At 42.9% G+C, this 18,781-nt stretch overlaps 1 protein-coding gene across 1 annotated transcript in view; it reads left to right on the forward strand.

Moving 5' to 3' along the window:
* The window catches only part of BRINP1 (BMP/retinoic acid inducible neural specific 1), a 267,130-nt gene that overhangs the window by 132,680 nt on the left and 115,669 nt on the right, over positions 1-18,781 (forward strand). Inside the window, exon 3 of the mRNA XM_088467033.1 lies at positions 2,608-2,798. Coding sequence (XP_088323159.1) covers positions 2,608-2,798 — 191 coding nt within the window. The remainder of the gene's footprint in view (positions 1-2,607; positions 2,799-18,781) is intronic.

The raw sequence follows: 18,781 nt of genomic DNA on the forward strand, positions 1-18,781 counted from the left end.
TAGACCTTAGTAAAACGTACCTTCCTTAACAACGTGCCAGTCGCCTTATATATAAAAAGCTGCTAACAGAATTCATAAACACATAAAAGGTAAAAGTGCACATACAATTATAAAACGTGATGTGTTGCATTCTATTAAAATAGCTTTATGAAAACTACAGTAAAGTTATCTGCTATTATGGGTTAATGTCTTCTTCAAAACAATAACTGACAGGTGATCTCCTGTGTATAGGAAAAAGAATTTCCTCATAATCACAGCTTTATCTGAAGTATATTCTTTTACGATATACTTCAAAAACCTTTACATATTCATGTTACATACTTTACCAACTAAAATGCTGGACAAGAGAGATCAGCTTACCGCCCATGGAAGCCAGATCTATGATCTAACGGTTATCTTTTTTCTGATATTCTATAACCTATTTCGGTCTGTAAATTGGGATTATCCTACTAAAATGGGAAGTATAAATTATTATTTATAATTATTATTCTTTATTTATATGACGCCACAAGGGGCCTGCAGCGCCTCACATAGTACATAGATAGAGACAGTATGGACAAAACAAGAACAAAGTCACTTACAGTACAGAACATTGCAGGACATGGACATGGTTTATAAACATTGCTGCATCAGCAGCCATAATACCCAAGGAAAAGGTGCCGTGGTAGGCAGTGGGGAGGAAATGACGGTATAAGTATAATACATTTTTGTATATATATATTAAGGGCTCTTTTATTTATTCTGACCTGTATTTTGGTTTAAATGGAACTGTAGTTGCTGAACCAAATAGGAAGAAGGGGCTATTTATGTTTTTTTTCCCCTCAACTAAATAGAACTCAGAATACAAAGCTCCATTCACTTTTATAGTAAGGATCCTTTTTCGTTATCACAATACCTAAAACACATTCAATCAGGCTAGGTGAATATAATCATACCCACTGAGGGGCCTATTCATCAACACTAAAATAATGTTTTAAGGACATTTTCCTTAATTACCATTATTTTAGTATTCATGAAGACTCTTAACACAGGAGATATCACTGATATCTCCTGGTTAAATCCGCCTGTGTTAATTTCCACACTCCCCGTACATTAGTACATTAGTATGGGGATATGGAAATTATGCTATTCATCAAGTTCTGAAAATTATGTATTTTCAGAATTTGATGGTGTTACTATAGGCCACTTTGAGGTGGCGTACAGCAGGTTACACTTACCTACTGTCAGCTGTGCAGGTCCTCCTCGGCTCCCTCCGTCGCTCCCTGGTCCCTCCTCCGGCTCCGCCTGCTGGTCTGACACTGTGTTCTCCCGGCAGAACACAGTAAAGTTTAGAGAAAAAAAAAAAACAACTTTTTTCCCCCCTAAACTTTACTGTGTTCTGCCGGGAGAACACAGTGTCAGAGCAACAGCCAGAGCCAGAGCTGGCTGCAGCGCCCAGATGCTGTAAGTGGGGGACAGGGAGGTGAGCGGAGGGGTGGAGGGAGGGCACACAATTACCACAGCTGTAGGCAGAGCTGCGCATGCGCAGCACTGATTACACCTGCGGTAAGTTAGAGTAGAGAGGGAAAAGTTTTTATTTCCCGATACTTATGGAGAGGAGGAATGATGAATTCCTCTGGTAATTAGGTAGAACCAGGGCCAGTGCAACGTTTCCTGACACCCTAGGCAAAACATCAGCCTACCCCACCCCCGCTCCCACCCAGTCAATTACACACTTCCCAGCCAGTAAAGTTAAAGTGCGGCATCTTATATGCAAGTACCCCTCCTCCCCCCACACCAATTACCCACTACCTAACAGTACACCTACACCTCCCCTCCTACTACATGCATGACACACAGCCAGATACAGCTTGCTTAATATGCTACAGGTGCCTTACCTACAGATGTCCGGACCAGAGAGGAGGAGTGCTGTGCTGAGCACTGAAAGGCCAATGAGATCTGCTTTGGAGGAGCTGTGCTGTGCATCGCAGCAGCTCCCCTGGATGACTCACTGGCTACGAGGTTTTTCGGAGCTCCAGTGAGGACTCCGGCTCACACACACAAACATGCTCTAAATCGGTGGTGCAGCTGTGGCGATGCATAGGCGGGTACCACTGTAGTGAAGAGTGACTCACTCTTTTCAGCTAGGCAGCCCTGCTCCTCATCCAGTCATCTCTGAAGGCAGAGGAGGAGCTAAGAGTATGAGCAAGCAGACCAGGGAGCGGGCGCCACAGTGGATGTGGTGGGAGAGGATACCAAGCACTGACTTGATTGACCAGTGCACTGTTTGCTGGTGGTGAGATGACTGCCAGGCTGCCAGCGGTCGCTGCAGATAGATAGATACGCTCCGCGGATGCCAGCAGGCTAGGCAATTTTTTTATTTTTTAAAAACAGGATCAGCAACAAGCTGCATCGCCCTCCAGTGGCCTAATGGTGGCGCCAGCCCTGGGTAGAACTCCATGCGAGTTCTAAACCTAATTACTTCCATAAAATTTTTAGTAATGATAAATAGGCCCCTCAGTGTATAACACCTTTAAGAAATGTGTTCTCTTTAACTTAAGTGCATTTCATCACATTCACATAAATTACATCTTTTCACCAGTATCTATTCACTTGTGTGTCTTAAAGGGAGTTTGCCCGGTGGAAGGTGAGGAACGTGGCAGTGGATCGTAAGGAGCCTCTCAAAAGTATTTTGCCCCTGATGCCCGACTTCCAGCGCAGTTTGAGGCTTCTTGGACGAAGACCAAGCACCCAGCAAATTATAGAGACTATCATCAAGAAATACGGCACCCACCTTGTGGTTTCTGCTACTCTAGGGGGTAAGAGACTTATTCAATGATTGTGGCTTGATTTGGGTGTATTCATATGTTGGTATTTGGTTATTGTATGTATAAATAAATAAATATATATATATATATATATTTGTATTTATAAAGTGTTTTAATATAAATAAAAAGTACATGCATATAGATAGTTATCTGTAAGTGAACCAGAGTGTTTCAGCCAAATCGTATGACCAAATAGCAATTGCGTTTCATCATTGGTTGATTTCACAAGGGATATGTAATATGAGATGTCATGGGAAATGCATTAATCACAATTAATGTTACTAAGATGCTTGGCGCAATGATGCGCTATTAAACCTATATTGTTGCTATGGCGTAAGGTGTGGAGACGCACTTTTGGCTATTGGATCAAAATGCTGTTGCATTTCATTTCGTTCTGGCTTAATTTGGATTATCCTGTCTAAAATGTAATGAATTTCATTTACAAAAGAGTAATTACCCTTGTGATTCCCTACTCCACATCAGCACCATTTCCATGTTAGTACAGTGGAGTTCATTTACAAAAGTACAACATTTCTGCTCCATAGTGCAAAACCAGCTGTGGACCTTGATTTGAATAGCATAAGTGGAAATAATTAGGTGGTGGCATTGGCATATGAGCAGAATCTTGCACGGGTTGAGGTAGAAGCTAGATAGAGTGGAGCTATCCTTGCAAAGTACGGATATGATACATCGCTGGTCTTAGTTTTGTAGATCCGTGCAGAAATTAAATTACATTTTGCTATGTGTGGTTATGGAAATGAGATAGAGGGTTGGGGATGGGGCATTCCTTACTTTGAGAAGGGGCATTTCCGGTCTGTAAATAGATTTGGATAATGCATTACTTAGCAGCTGGTGTTCTTTGGGTTTCGTCCTATATGATTTTGAGCCTTCATGGATTTTGGAAAAGAAAACATTTTTTTCTCCGGCACATTCTGTAATAAAAATATGTAATAAAAAGGTTCACACAGATAAAATTACCACATGTAATAAAATGATCATGAGGTATTTAAACCATATATGGGTTTTTAAAAAAGCAGTATTTTAGGGGATAATCATTAAATGTAATGAAAGAGGTAAAATCTGTAAAATTTCTGAAATTTCTTGTCTGCATATCTAGTTTTGTGCGTTACTGTCTACAATACTTTTTTATGTTACCTTCAGTAATTGGCATGAGCTCCTACTGCCATGTGTTAAGTCCTGGGGGCAACTGATTACCGGTGTGCATATCTCGCTCTATTGGAGCTAGATGACAAAACCACAATTAGCTGGTTCTAGGAGTCATCATAATTTTGACATCTGGATTCAAAGCATGACAGCCCAGTCTAAAGATTATTCTACTAAGGGGAAAGAGGGCCAGGAGAGTTAGCACTGCTAACTACAGACCAAGGCATAAAGACTCCTATCCATACTTGCCAACTCTCCCTGATTGTCAGGGAGACTCCCTGAAATAGTAGCAATCTCCCTGACTCCCTGAAGAGTCTAGCAATCTCCCTGATTGCACCTTACCATCATTATGTAGCTGTTATATAAAAGAAAAAACAGAGATATATACAGCCATGGCCAAAAGTTTTCAGAATGACACAAGACCTTAATCCCATTGAGAGCTTGTTGTCAATCCTCAAGAGTCGGGTGAATAAACAAACACCCACAAATTCTGACAAACTCCAAGCATTGATTAGGCAAGAAGGGGGCCAGAAGTTGATTGACAGCATGCCAGGGCGAATTGCAGAGGTCTTGAAAAAGAAGGGTCAACACTGCAAATATTGACTCTTTGCATAAACTTAATGTAATTGTCAATAAAAGCCTTTGACACTTATGAAATGATTGTAATTTTACTTCAGTATACCATAGTAACATCTGACAAAAGGTCTAAACACACTTTAAGCAGCAAATTTTGTGAAAACCAATACTTGTGTCATTCTCAAAACTTTTGGCCATGGCTGTACATTCAAATGGGATTATGAGCATATTATTTCCCTGCATTGGTTATACAGCACAATGATTCCTATAGCTAAATGCATTTTCTGAAAAGTATCTATCAGTGTGTTTTCATCAACACGTAGATATTAGTACCTGCTTTGGGGCTAATTTACATTTTTTTACATCAATTTTATGACACGCCTCTCCGATGTACCAGTTCACGCCAACTCTACCATGCGCTCATAGCTGTCGCTTTCTCAATCTCCCTGAAATGCTTTTGCAAAAGTAGGCAAGTATACTCCTATCACCAGCTGAAGTAAATACTTGCTCTGCACTTGTTTACTTTTGCTCCTGTTACTATGTTCCTGGTTGTGTGTACCTGCTCTTTTGTGATTCTTTCCTGTCTCACAATCATATGCTTGGAACTTCTATCTTTCTTCACTACTGACTCAACAGCATCCACTACACAGAGAAACCCAATAATTGTGAAAGCTTAAAATAGTCAGCGAGAGACATGCTACTCAGACTAACTGGCTGATAATGGAAGCAGCAGACTGTCACAGATTAACCATTGGAGCGGCAGTCCTAGGCACACGAAAATACAGCAAACAGGCTGTAGTGTGTGGTTATGGAATGTGACAGATTTAAAACTACCAACAGATGTTGTGCACCAAGAGATTATAGTTCCGTGCAACATACAAAAAAGGACAAAACACCTAGATGGCAGGTAATGCTCTATTAGTGAAAATCCGGGCATCAGCAGGTATATACGTAGTGTATACCACTAAATTGGGCATATTTATTAAACTAATTTTGCAGGAATATCTGTTTTTGGGAGTTACCAGCAAAATTGATCAGAGATATCAACTGTGGCATCCCCATTTCTGCTTTCTGGAGCTTGACCACAGCAGCTAACGCCATCTTTAGATCTTGTGACCATGCATGCACATTAGTGCACTGGGGGATCAGCAGCAGAAAGTAAAGTGATCATCTCAGTGATCACTTTCATTTACACATAGCAGGGGCAGGCTTCTATCGTAACCCCTGACCCTAGATGTGTTTCTTCTTTTATTTAAACTGTTCGTATTGAAAGAAAATGGTATACAAGGCACTACAGCATATAGAAAAATATATGGAGGGTTTACATGACATAAAACATCTCAAAAATGGTAACATAGAAAATCACACATAAAATAATATTGGTACCAAATTACAATATACACTTAATTGCCAAAAGTCATGGATAGATGCCTAGTATCATGTAGGACCCCCTCTAGTTCGGCAAAGTGCAGCATTGGTTATACAAGTGGACAGAAGACCTCTGGAGAGATGTTGACCCATGCCGTCTGGATAGCTTCCCACAGATCCCTGATATTTGTAGGTGCAGGATCTTTGGTGCGAGTGGACCTCTCCACCTTGTCCCATAAATGCTCAATTTTAGTTCATGTCAGACGAATGCGGTGGCTACACAATTCATTAAACTCTCCAGAATGCTCCTCGAACCAGTTCTCGACAATATGGGGCAGATGACACTGTGCATTATTCTACTGGAACATTCCATCAATGTGGGGGTACATGAAGTCTATGAAGGGCTGCAAAAGGTCATCAAGCAATGCAGTGTAGCAGTAATCGGTCAATGACGTGTTCAGGCGAACCAGCGGACCCAACCCATGCCACGTGAACACACTCCACACCATTATGGAACCACCACCAGCCTGCACCCTTGTTGACAACTTGAGTCTATGGCTTCATGGGATCTGAGCCACACCCGAACTCTACCATCAGCATGAAGCCACTGGAACTGTGACTCATCGGAGCACACCACAAGTTGCCAGTCCTCCAGGGTCCAATTAACGATGTCACAAGCACAGGAGAGGTGCGGTGTCCGGTGTCGTAGTGTTAACGATGCAATTTGTTGGGTCTTCAGCTCCCATATCTCATGGAAGCTAAAGAATGCTACACTGATCTGCTGGATATGTGTCTAGTACCTCTTTCATTGAATGTGGATGTGATTTGAGTCAGTGTCGCTTGTTTGTTACCACGGACAATTCTGACCAGACGCCAAGGTCCCAATCATTAAGCATCCGTGGTTGGCCACTGCGCTGTCCATGGTGGGTAGAAATGCCTTCCATTAGGTATTCCCGATACACATGTGATTGAGGAATGCTGAATGTCCACAAAATTTCGGAAATGGAATGTCCCATCCGTCGGCACCAACTATCATGCCCCATGCGAACTCCAATAATTCATGTTACGAGCAGCCTAGTCAGTGTTCAAACTAACTCATGAGATGTCAGATTACAACTGATGCAGATCTGGGCATTTCCAAAACGTCACAGTATGGTGACGCCACCTACCATTACCTTTACATACTGCTATCCCATGACTTTTGGCACTTCAGTGTAAGTGTCATGTACATGGAACATAGGGCCTGATTCAGAGCTCGTAAGCAGCCGCTCGTTCGTTCCGAGCGATGTTTGCCCAACTGCGCATGCGTACGGATCGTAATACGCATGCGCAAACCAGTCAGTGCGGTCGAAAATTGTTTGTTCGATAAATAGCGAATGCCTGCTATTTTGAGTGACAGGAGGAGGCGTATGTGGGTGGTAACAGGGGAAGGTGCTTGAAAACGGGGAGTGGAGATCAGAACGCTTGCGTGCTTAAAGGTCAAAATGGGCGTTTTATGGGTGTGCATAATTAATACAGCAGCGTCATTGACCACGTCACTGGGTTATTTTATAGTCAGAACTGCTCGCATGATTGCGGTAGGAAAAACCAACCACAAGAATAGCGAGCAGTTCATACGCTGGTCGATGTACTCGATTAATCTAATAAATAGCGGACATGACGTAGGATGCGAGCGGCCAGGGGGCATAGTTTCCAAAAAAACGACCGCAAGTTTTGTTCGCTCGTTCAGACATAGAGGCGTGAACAGACCGCAAAGAGCGAACGGTTCATTTGAATAGCCACCCCTTTTTTCAGAACGAACGACCGCAAATAGCGTCTGGCTCTGAATCAGGCCCATAGCATCAATAAAAGAAACAATGATCAGAATCAACAAAGTATACCAAAATTAAGCAGGATGCAAATGGGGGAAAATAAGTGGTCAAGAGCCGAGATTTGGAAAGGAAAGATACAGTAAGACGGTAAGTGAAAGATGAATTTGGTGCAGCTGTGGTTCAAAGAAATAAGGGCAACCAGTGTAGTCAGGAGATCAAAAATAATCAGAATGCATGACTGGAATTTTTTTTATCTTTGAGAACCTGCTCCTGATAAAGAAGTGCAACCTCCAGACACCTACAATAATAGCCTTTGCCACAGAGCTGAGGTATCTAAAAAATGGGGGGGGAGTCTTGTAGATGAGCACTTTAACATTTATTATGACCCTGCGATCATAATGAGAAGCGTATGGAGGCTGACACTATGAAGCCCTAGGTGATCCATAAGTCAGCAAAACCTTACAGGTGGGGAGGGGGACGGATGGGAAGGAAGGGGAGGGAAGGGTGATAAGGGGATTGGGAAAGTGTGACATAGGAGTAAGGACCAAAGTCACAAAGACAATATATTTAAAAAAAACTGTGACAAAACTAAAATACATTATAAACAATCTTACAAAACTGCATCTTAAATAGTGATGTATGGGGGCACAGGGGGTCAGTTTCGGTAACCATCCGAGAGGTAAACGAGGCATAGTATATGAGAATATAAGAATATTACGAGATAGAACAGGTTAATTCCAAAAAGCAAAAATAAAATATAGCTAACATTTAGAATACAATAAGCAACCTTGTATATCAGGGCTCAACAAATTTTTGTAACATCTAGGAGCCATCTTAAAAGTTTAGGAGCCAGACCATCGTCCATTACCAAAATATATGAAAGCTTGTATTGACCACCACACATGCCCTTTCAGTGCCCCTCAACCTAGTAGTAAGCACCTGTAATGGTGCCCCCAGTAGTAAGCCCCTTTTAATAGTGCCCACAGTAGTAAGCCCCCTGTAATAGTGCCCCTTGTAATAGTGCCCCCAGTAGTAAGCTCCCTGTAATAGTGTCCCCAGTTGTAAGCCCCTTGTTAAAGTGCCCACAGTAGTAAGACCCCTGTAATAGTTCCCCAGTAATAAGTCCCTTTTAATAGTGCCCCCAGTATTAAGCCCCTTGTAATAGTGCCCACAGTAATAAGCCCCTTATAATAGTATCCCCAGTAGTAAGCACCCTGTAATAGTGCCCCCAGTAGTAAGCCCCCTGTAATAGTGCCCCCAGTAGTAAGCCCCTTGAAATAGTGCTCCCAGTAGTAAGCCCCATGTAATAGTGCCCCCTGTATTAGTGCCCCCAGCAGTAAGCCCCTTGTAATAGTGCTCCCAGTAGTAAACCCTTCTAATAGTGCCCCCAGTAGTAAGCCCCCTGTAATAGTGCCCCCAGTAGTAAGCCCGATGAAATAATGCCCCCAGTAGTAAGCCCCCTGTAGTAAGCCCCCTGTATTAGTGCCCCCAGTAGTAAGCACTTGAAATAGTGCCCCCAGTAGTAAGCCCCTTGTAATAGTGCCCCCAGTACTAAGCCCCTTCTAATAGTACCCCCAGTATTAGTGCCCCCAGTAGTAAGCCCCCTGCAATAGTGCCCCCAGTACTAAGCCCAGTCTAATACTGCCCCCAGTACTAAGTCCCCTCTAATAGTGCCCCCAGTACTAAGCCCCCTCTAAGTGTGCCGCGCACACACACACAAAAAAAACCCAACAGAATACTTACCTTAGGCCAGGATCCTGTGTCCGCTGCCATCTGCAGCTCTTTGGAACTATTGGTGAGACGTCATGGCGTCTCTCCCATAGTGCCCATGGGGGGAGCTGGACGCTGGAGCTCAGGAGTGAGGTCTGGCTGCCGCCGCTCCTCGTTGCTATGGGATGCAGCTGCGGGGAGTCGGGTGCCCACTGGTAAAATGGAACTTCTCGGTGGTGGCAGGGCAGGGTGGGAATTGGAAATCACTGTTGCCAGGACTAAAATCTTAGTCACCATGGTGACCTGGCGCCCGGGATTTTTTCGAGCCCTGTTGTATATAACTAGATGCAAAATGCAAATATATGAGAAACACTGAAATTGCAATGACTAAATAGGGAAAATTAAATCATGGCAGATATAATAATACGAAAATTAATCCATTTTGGAGTTGAAAATTAAAAACAGGGACAATCTCACTAAAGATGAACATCACTGGAAGAGTTCAGGTTATGTCAGATGAGCTAGGACCAGACAGATGTCCCAACTTCCTTTTCGAGCTTGGAATGTGATGCCAAGTTTCTTCAGCTGAAGAGGAGAAAGGAATTGCTACTTGACTATGAAGAGCCTCCCAGTCCAGGAGCACCAAAGGATGGATACATAGGGAGGAAAAGAAGGTGTCAAGGTCCACTGGTGTGTGCAACGAGATAACCTTGCCATGATGAGGAACATGCAAGCTAAATGGAAAGCCAATGCGATACTGTTATAATTCCTGGAGGGTATCGATGGTAAAAAATGTAGAGCAAACTGATGACAGCCTTGAGGGCTGGAATGTATTGTACTAGATGTGCCGAGGGCAAGAGGTGTGACGCAGCCTGTGGGCTGTAGGAGCAGCCTTGGGGCTGGTTGTGGCCTTTATAGTCATGGCCAAGGGACTGGTGATGTGAAGCAGCCTTCGGGCTGTTGGAGCAGGCTTGGAGGCTGATTGTGGCCTTTATAATCGTGGCCAAGGGACTGATGGTGTGAAGCAGCCTGTGGGCTGTTGGAGCAGCCTTGGGGGCTGATTGTGGCCTTTATAGTTGTGGTCAAGGGACTAATGGTGTGAAGCAGCCTTTGGTCTGATGACACTCAGGTGAGGTATGCAACAGAACGTGGGGCTGCTACCAGTGCCGCCGGGATGACACTGGAGATGGTGTGCTTAATAGCGCACCTGGAATGCAGAGTAGCTACTAGTGCCGCCAGGATGACACTGGTGACGGTGTGCTTAATAGCGCACCTGGAATGCAAAGTTGCTACCAGTGCCAGCGGGAAGACACTGGCGATGGTGTGCTAATTTGCGCACCTGGAATGCAGAGTGGCTACCAGTGTCACCGGGATGACACTGGCGACAGTGTGCAAGGTTGCGCACATGGAACGTAGAGCTGCTACCAGTGCCACCGGGATGACACTGGCGATGGTGTGTGAGGTTGCGCACCTGGAATGCAGAGCTGCTACCAGTGCCACCGGGATGACATTGGCCACCGATGGTGACAGACGCTTATGGGATAGGAAGCGCTCTGTGCTGCCCATATGGAACAAGCAGCACATGTGGATGGGATGCAGGTGGAGCCACCTGGATGGAGTAAATGGCACACACAAAACACAGCTAAACTGACTCAGGAACTTGACTGACAAGCAGGAGACACGAACCGGAAGTACGAAAAAACTTCTATCACCGGCATGGAGTGATGGACTGGCTGAATTTAACAGGAACAAGGCCCAAACAGAGCAAGTCTCCCTTAATGATAGACCAGTGTGCAGCTGTGCACAAACAGGGGAATTAATTAACATGCACCTGACACTGCACACAGACAGGCAGTAATTAATGCAGTGCTTTAGGCTTGAAGCTGCAGATCCTGACAGATACTTTAAATCATGTTTGTGGAGATCATCTGTGAGGGGCTTCATGGCCCTCTGTTTATGTAAGGTGTACTATGACAAATCTGGAAAAATTTGTATCTTGTCACCATTAAAGTCTATGCCATAAAGTATATTTCTCTGGATGGCCTCCTTCTGAATGAAGGTGGAAGATAACATCTCAAGGTTTGTTCATTGGAAGACCTCAGAGAGCTCTGTGTACCCTATGAAACAAGAATTTGCCAAAGATCTTCATGAGGGCGTCTATAAGACTAGATTGAGAAATGTCTTCTGGGAGTTCCCAGACACAAATTTTATTGCGACTGCTATGGTTATACAGGTCATTCATGTGAGAATTCAAAGAACAAATTTCCATCAATTCATGGGACACTAACTCCCTAAATTGCATTAGAACATTGTCAGAGGCCTCCATATGTTCCTCCAGGACAACAATGTGATCCATAGGTTGTGCCATCATCTTTTGATGGATATTAAATAGAAGTTTGCTCTACAAAGTCTGAAAATACTGGTTTGTTGGAAGTGATTTAATATGGAAGATAATTTTGCTAATCTCCTCCTGCTGCATGGTAGGCAAATGATTAGGCAGACCTTCTCCTGAAGACAATATATTTGGAGAGGAGGATGGGGTGATAGCAGGAGAGGAGAAAGTGCCAACCTTTAATTTGGAGCTAGATATCTTTAGAAATTGATGCATGTCAGGACGGGAACCACCATCTCTTTCTTTTAAAATGTGATTTGGATTTGGTCTGTTTTATACTTCCCTATAGATGACTTGATGGGTAGGAGAGGCAATTTAGCAAGAAAATTGGTCGTCACAAGAATCTGTCTCCTGGAAGAAAGTTAGACAGCCATTTGGCAGATGTCCAGGGCAAAACAAATTAGTAGAAAAACCTTTAGATGCAGTCTCTGATACCAAGTCTCTGACTGGTAGCCAAGCCCATCCCCCCACCTCGTTACTACTCAGAAATGCCCCTTGAACTTGCATGGACCTCCATATGCACAGTGTGGTCCAGCCACGGACGCATGCGCAGACACTTGTGGCTGATGGCTTCCATGCATCCCTGCACCCACCTCAGAATCACCCCCAAAGTTTTTAAAGATTTTTATAATTATAAAAAGAGGATTCAACTCTTGATAGTTCACCTTTGACTGATCATTTTCACCCTTGATATTGATGACACTGATAATCCTAACTCTTGGTCTTCCCACTCCTCTTCAAACCTGGTCATATGATCGACATTGACCATGTTGGCAATTATAATGTCAACACAGCAGGGTTAGGCATGTCCACATGCTGCATGTCAACAGTTCCACCCTGTCGACATTCTCACATTGATCTGATGATAAAATATAAATAAATGATAAATGTCGACCTAACACCACACTTCTTCAGTTCATTCCAACACATCTCCTTTACCATCTGCCCTCTTTCCATTTAATGCAAAGAGCACCATCAATGCATTTGTGATTACAAGCTCTAAATGCATGACCATCAATCTGTCTGTCAGGAAGTATCACAACTGCCCAAATAAAAGCATAAACAATGTATCTGGAGTTTGACTTGCTGCTATTAAGTCTTTGCTAAATTGTGGTAAGTTGATTATCAGGGCCATACTGTAGGTCAGGACAGATTGTCATTTTAATCATCGGCTATTGTCAGAATGAACTTCTGTTCCATCTGAATAACATACATACAGTATTACTAGTCTCACTGTTCACTCTGCTTGGGGTAATAGTACCCTAATCAACAGCAGCTAGCTAGCAGCAGGTGTCATGAAGGCACACACTCACCCTGTACACAGGGTTACCCATAGACATATATTCTTGCACTCAAACGCATATATAAACCTCCTATCGACTGAGGGTGTCATGTGTGCACAATACTTATCATAACTATAACATAACCAGAAAAATTATGTCAGCTATTTATTTAAAATATATACTAAAAGAGAGAAGAAGTAGAAAAGGTATGGTGGCAAAGAAAGTAAAGCACAATCCAACAGTGCACAATAACCAACCAAAACAGTGTGTTGCAGTGGATACCTCCCACGATGCATAAACACAATCATAACACAAACAGAGGTATACACTCAATCTCTAGCTTGACTACCCTCCCGGTAGGGTGGTGATGCTGCTCCCATCAGGGTATTACAGACAGCTAACCAGTCAATGAAGGAAGTGGGCAGAATGCAGGAGAAGGACCTACCTGCTGTGGGTAACCCAAAAAATCGGGAGCCTCCCGCGAATTCCGGGAGGGTAGGCACACAAGCCAGCCCCAGACTAGAGGTTTAAACCACCTCATTCTCATTGCAATCATTCAGTTCCTTTTTGGTTTCAGCATTGTCCACTCTTAAGGCACACATCCACTTGCAGACCAAAAAACGACTGCACGATTACGGCATTGTAATCGTGCAGTCGTTTCACAGTCTGTGCTGTGCCTACACTGATCCATCAGTCGTTCAGTGTAGGCACATCCATCATCCCCTATCATTCTCAACTTGACGTTATCGTCAGGTTGTACAGCATGTTCGGCCGATGATTGATGTCGGAAACGACCAGTGGGAGCGCTCATCGCTGGTCGTCTCTGACATAAAAGTGCACGATTTGTGCACGATTACTGAGCAATTGCACGATTATGATGTCATAATCGTGCAATCGCTCAGTATTATCGGCATGTGGATGTGCTCCATTACAGTAAGTGGTGCCGTCGTGTATGCCATGGCCTGTGACCTGCTTTCTAATAAGCAATATGGCTTGTCATAACTATAGCAGTACCTGCCATTGAGGTGCTTTGTCCTGTTTTGTCAGCTGAGTCTAGAAATAATCTCTTGACAGTTTGGACAGTTTTGGTATTAAGCCTGTCACTTTCTATAACCACACACAACAGGCAGTAGTTTGCTTTGTGCCGAGGACTCCTTCTCCAGTGCTTAATCTGAATCTGTGACAGTCTGCTGCTTCCATTATCAGCCAGATAATTTGGGAGCAGGTCTCTGATTATTTTCAGGCATTACTTTCATACTCTGTTTTTTAATTTTATGCTGACTAGTGTTCACCTTATCATTTTACACATATTTACTTATGGTTATTAATCATATGGTTTAACACATGGTGTGAGTCTTCTAGGTTACAGCAATAACAGTTGGCTGCCTTCGTTAGCGTGTGGGAATAAATAGCAATGACTTGTTTGTTATGTTGTCCTTGTAAAGGTGGTCTGAGCATCACTGACATGAGGGGACACCATAAATATAGATAGTGCTTGTTGGGTACGCGATCCTGGAGCACACAATGCCAGTGGTCAGAATCCCGGCACTGGAATCCTGATGGTGGGAATCCCAATGCATACAGGTAAGTAATTTAACCCTTCCGCTAACGCTACCCTTAACCTTTCCTGCAGCCTAACCCTAATCCTTTCTCCCGCAGCCTATCCCTATCCCTAACCCTATCCCTAGTGCCTAACCCTAAGCCTAACCCTAACCCTTACCACCAATATCGCAGCGGTCGGTATTCTGGAGCAGGGATTCTGACTCCTGTCGGAATTCCAGCTCTGGCATTCTGAGCGCCAGCATTCTGTGCGCCGGGATGCCGACTACATCCCATAATAAATATACAAGTACGACGAAGACTTCCCATTTTTAGTGCACTATGAGATTGTTTCTGGAACGCACAATTACAGCCGGAAGTATACCTATTTGGGCCTGTTTTTGAGTCATAGGTATCTGCAGCCCCTCTTTGTATGGCAACAGCATTCTACTTACATATGTAAATGGGACAATCCGCCAGAGTGTGCAGAAAATCTGTGCAGATGAAAGTGGAAGCCTATCCTGCCCACTGGGTTTTCATCTGCCAATGCAACCGTTATCATGAGTATCTGGGCTTGTGCCACCTGCCTACGATACTCCCAAAAAATGGTCACGCCCAGTTACCACCAAGCTCCATTTCACGGAAAGTGTGGCTCATCAGCAAACAGAACAATCCATTTGCAGTTGCCATCTCTGTTAGTTCATGTGAATTTGATCGGCCACATGCGAAGTCGCCTTTTTTTTTGTATGCACATGTGCATTATGCTGAAGTCCGCAAGATCCTTCTGTGTCTGCCAAATATCTAAATGGGCTCAAACATTAGCAATTCAACATTTTGCAGATGATTGTAAATGAAAATTGGTTCACTGATTGCTGATTCCGACCAAAAAGTGATCAGAGTCAGTGAATCAGGTTGTCCATACTTGTAGAATTTCGCTGAATTATTGCAGCGGTAGATTGCCAGTGTATGGGACTGATAAGCCATTTTGCAGACCGTTTCTAGTAAAATGATGACTCTTTCCCAATTGGCAGATTTATCCTCTGGTGAAAATGATCTGTGAATCGCTGGTACATATCGGCAATGTGTGGTCGCATATTGTGGACTGATGGATCGTTAAATTGGGGGGGGCGCAGAATCAGTTAAAGAAAAACTAATTAATCGGTATAAGCCCCATAACTTTCACAGGACACTTTTTTTTCCCCATAATCATTTTTATTAAAGGTAAAAAACATATTAGGGGGAAGGGAAAAAAGGGATACAGAAAAAAAAGGTCGGCAAGGGAACAGCATCACAAGACTTCCATACAATCAACGTCAACAATATATATACAATAAGGTACAACATAAGAGTCTATCACCACAATACATAGAGATGACAAAGGCACTGACCGACAACTGATCTGGATAGATAAAAGGAGCATATACTAATACAAAATAAGATATGTTAGACCGATAAGGAAATTCAGCTGTTATCATCACTAGACCCAATGGAAGAACATTTATTAGCCCAGTATGTACTCCACTCAAACCAACAGATCAGGGGATTGGATGCCGAGGAAGAGTATTGGCAGCCCACAGTTTCAAATTCACAGTGTGCCTGCACCTTAGCTTCTATTGTATCCAACATCTGGATTATTCCTGTATGCCAATGGTGGGCAAATAATAATTTGGTAGTTATAAGAATATGATCTATAACATAACTATCATTATTAGAGAAAGTGTCTCAAGCTATATGAAAAATAGCCACATGAGGATTAGGAAGAACCATGACATTAAAAAACTTAGAAACAAGCCCAAACACAGAGGATCAAAGACTAGTGATAGCTGGACATGACCAGAACATATGAATCAGAGATCCCACTAGGCCAGAATTACACCAACAAAGATTCGACACTAATGGCCAAATTCTATGCAATTTAACAGGAGTTTGATATAATCTGTGTACAAGTTTATAATAGTGTTCCACATGAGTGATACATTTTGATAGTTGAAAACATGTACAAAACATCAAGTTCCAGTCCTCCTCTGTAACCTGGCATGCTAGGTCTGAGTCCCATTGAGCTAATGAGGGGGATTTCACTGGCTTCTGCAAAGTAAGTAACAATGCACCACCACGATATTCCTCCTTTGAAAGCAGTTCTACCTAGTTTCTTGTGAATATATTTAGGAATAGAAGATACTAAATGAGAATCTGGTGTGCAACTGAATAACCAGTGACAGAGTTGAAGGTATTTATAAAAATCGCTAGCTGAGATGGAGAATCTTTCCTGTATTTGAGTAAAAGGGAGCAACACTCCATCTACAGTAACCTCGAACAGCGATTAAACTTTTTTCAATCCGTATGTTAAAATGTAGATCAGGGATAAGGCAGGAAATACCAGCTAAAGAAGGATCAGTCATAGAAAAAGTAATATTATCTACTTTGGACATTGCCATAGACCAAGCTTTACGAGTTTGCGCTACCGCTGTCGGGATAGGAATTTTACAGGAGAGTCTGGCACCCACAGGATATCAGTTATGGGAAACGGAGCTAACATATGTTGTTCTAGGACAACCCATGGCTTCGGATTATCTCTAACAACCACTCACCAATCTGAGAAAGAAGGCTTGCCCATTGATAACCTTGTATATCTCGAAATGCAGTATATGGGAAAGATTATATATATGATGGGTGGTGCTACCTGATGAGACTAAGCAGGCACAGAAACAGACAAATCTCAGGTGCACAACTCCAAATTATTAGTAATATATATAAATGCAATAAAATGTTGCAATCAATAGAGGTTTTTAGCATAATCATGGCCAAGGTTATGGGCCTACCCACCATGTCCAGGTAACCTCTTTCGGGTAGGTCCCTAACATACTAGGGTTCAAATCCAGAGTGCAGGACCCCCCAAAACTGGCCCAGCCAAGCTGCCCCAGGGCACCACCATAGTAAGAAAAGTGCAGTGTAAAGAGATAGTTAGGAGCAGCTGCAGCTGCATATAAAGAATGAAAATAAAAAAGTGAAGTACATATATATTAAACACACTGTGAAGGGTTAAAATGTGTTATAAAGGAAAATGTGTTATAATGCGGTGCCCTGAGACAGATCAACCAACGCAATCCAGGGGGACCCACACCCCAAAAATTAACCAAAGTTGCACTACAGTATATAACTTGTAGGACTTACCTAGAATTGTGTCTAATACAGTGTGCATACACATTACCATACTCCATGCTTTTAAACCAATAAGGTAGGGTGCTAATCCAGAATGAGGGTGTCTCCTTTCCCTCAGAAGTGCAATAAAGCACATTAAATGGAGTATATGGGAAAGATTTCTGGACTGCACAACCTGACTATATATATGATGGGAGGTGCTACCTGATGAGACTAATTGCAGGCACAGAAACAGACAAATCTCAGGTGCACAACTCCAAATTATTAGTAATATATATAAATGCAATAAAATTTTGCAATCAATAGAGGTTTTTAGCATAATCATGGCCAAGGTTATGGGCCTACCCACCATATCCAGGTAACCTCTTTCAGGTAGGTCCCTAACATACTAGGGTTCAAATCCAGAGCGCAGGACCCCCCAAAACTGGCCCAGCCAAGCTGCCCCAGGGCACCACCATAGTAAGAAAAGTGCAGTGTAAAGAGATAGTTTGGAGCAGCTGCAGCTGCATATAAAGAATGAAAATAAAAAAGTGAAGTACATATATATTAAACACACAGTGAAGGGTTAAAATGTGTTATAAAGGAAAATGTGTTATAATGCGGCGCCCTGAGACAGATCAACCAACGCAATCCAGGGGGGCCCACACCCCAAAAATGAACCAAAGTTGCACTACAGTATATAACTTGTAGGACTTACCTAGAATTGTGCCTAATACAGTGTGCATACACATTACCATACTCCATGCATATTTGGAAATGCCAAATCTCGCTCTAATTTGGGGAGAAACATGATCTTTCGTGCTAAACGTGGTTTCTTATTTTTCCATACATATTTGGTGAAAATCGCATAGAATTTCTTAAGTAGAGAATTAGATAGGAGAATAGGGATAGTCCTAAACAAATATAAAATCTTAGGGAGGAGCACCATTTTAAGTACTGCGATGCGCCCGATCCAAAATACCTCTTGCATCC

The sequence above is a fragment of the Taudactylus pleione genome, unplaced genomic scaffold (genome assembly GCF_031769625.1).
Source record: "Taudactylus pleione unplaced genomic scaffold, aTauple2 ptg000009l, whole genome shotgun sequence".
Taxonomy (NCBI): Eukaryota; Metazoa; Chordata; class Amphibia; order Anura; family Myobatrachidae; genus Taudactylus; species Taudactylus pleione.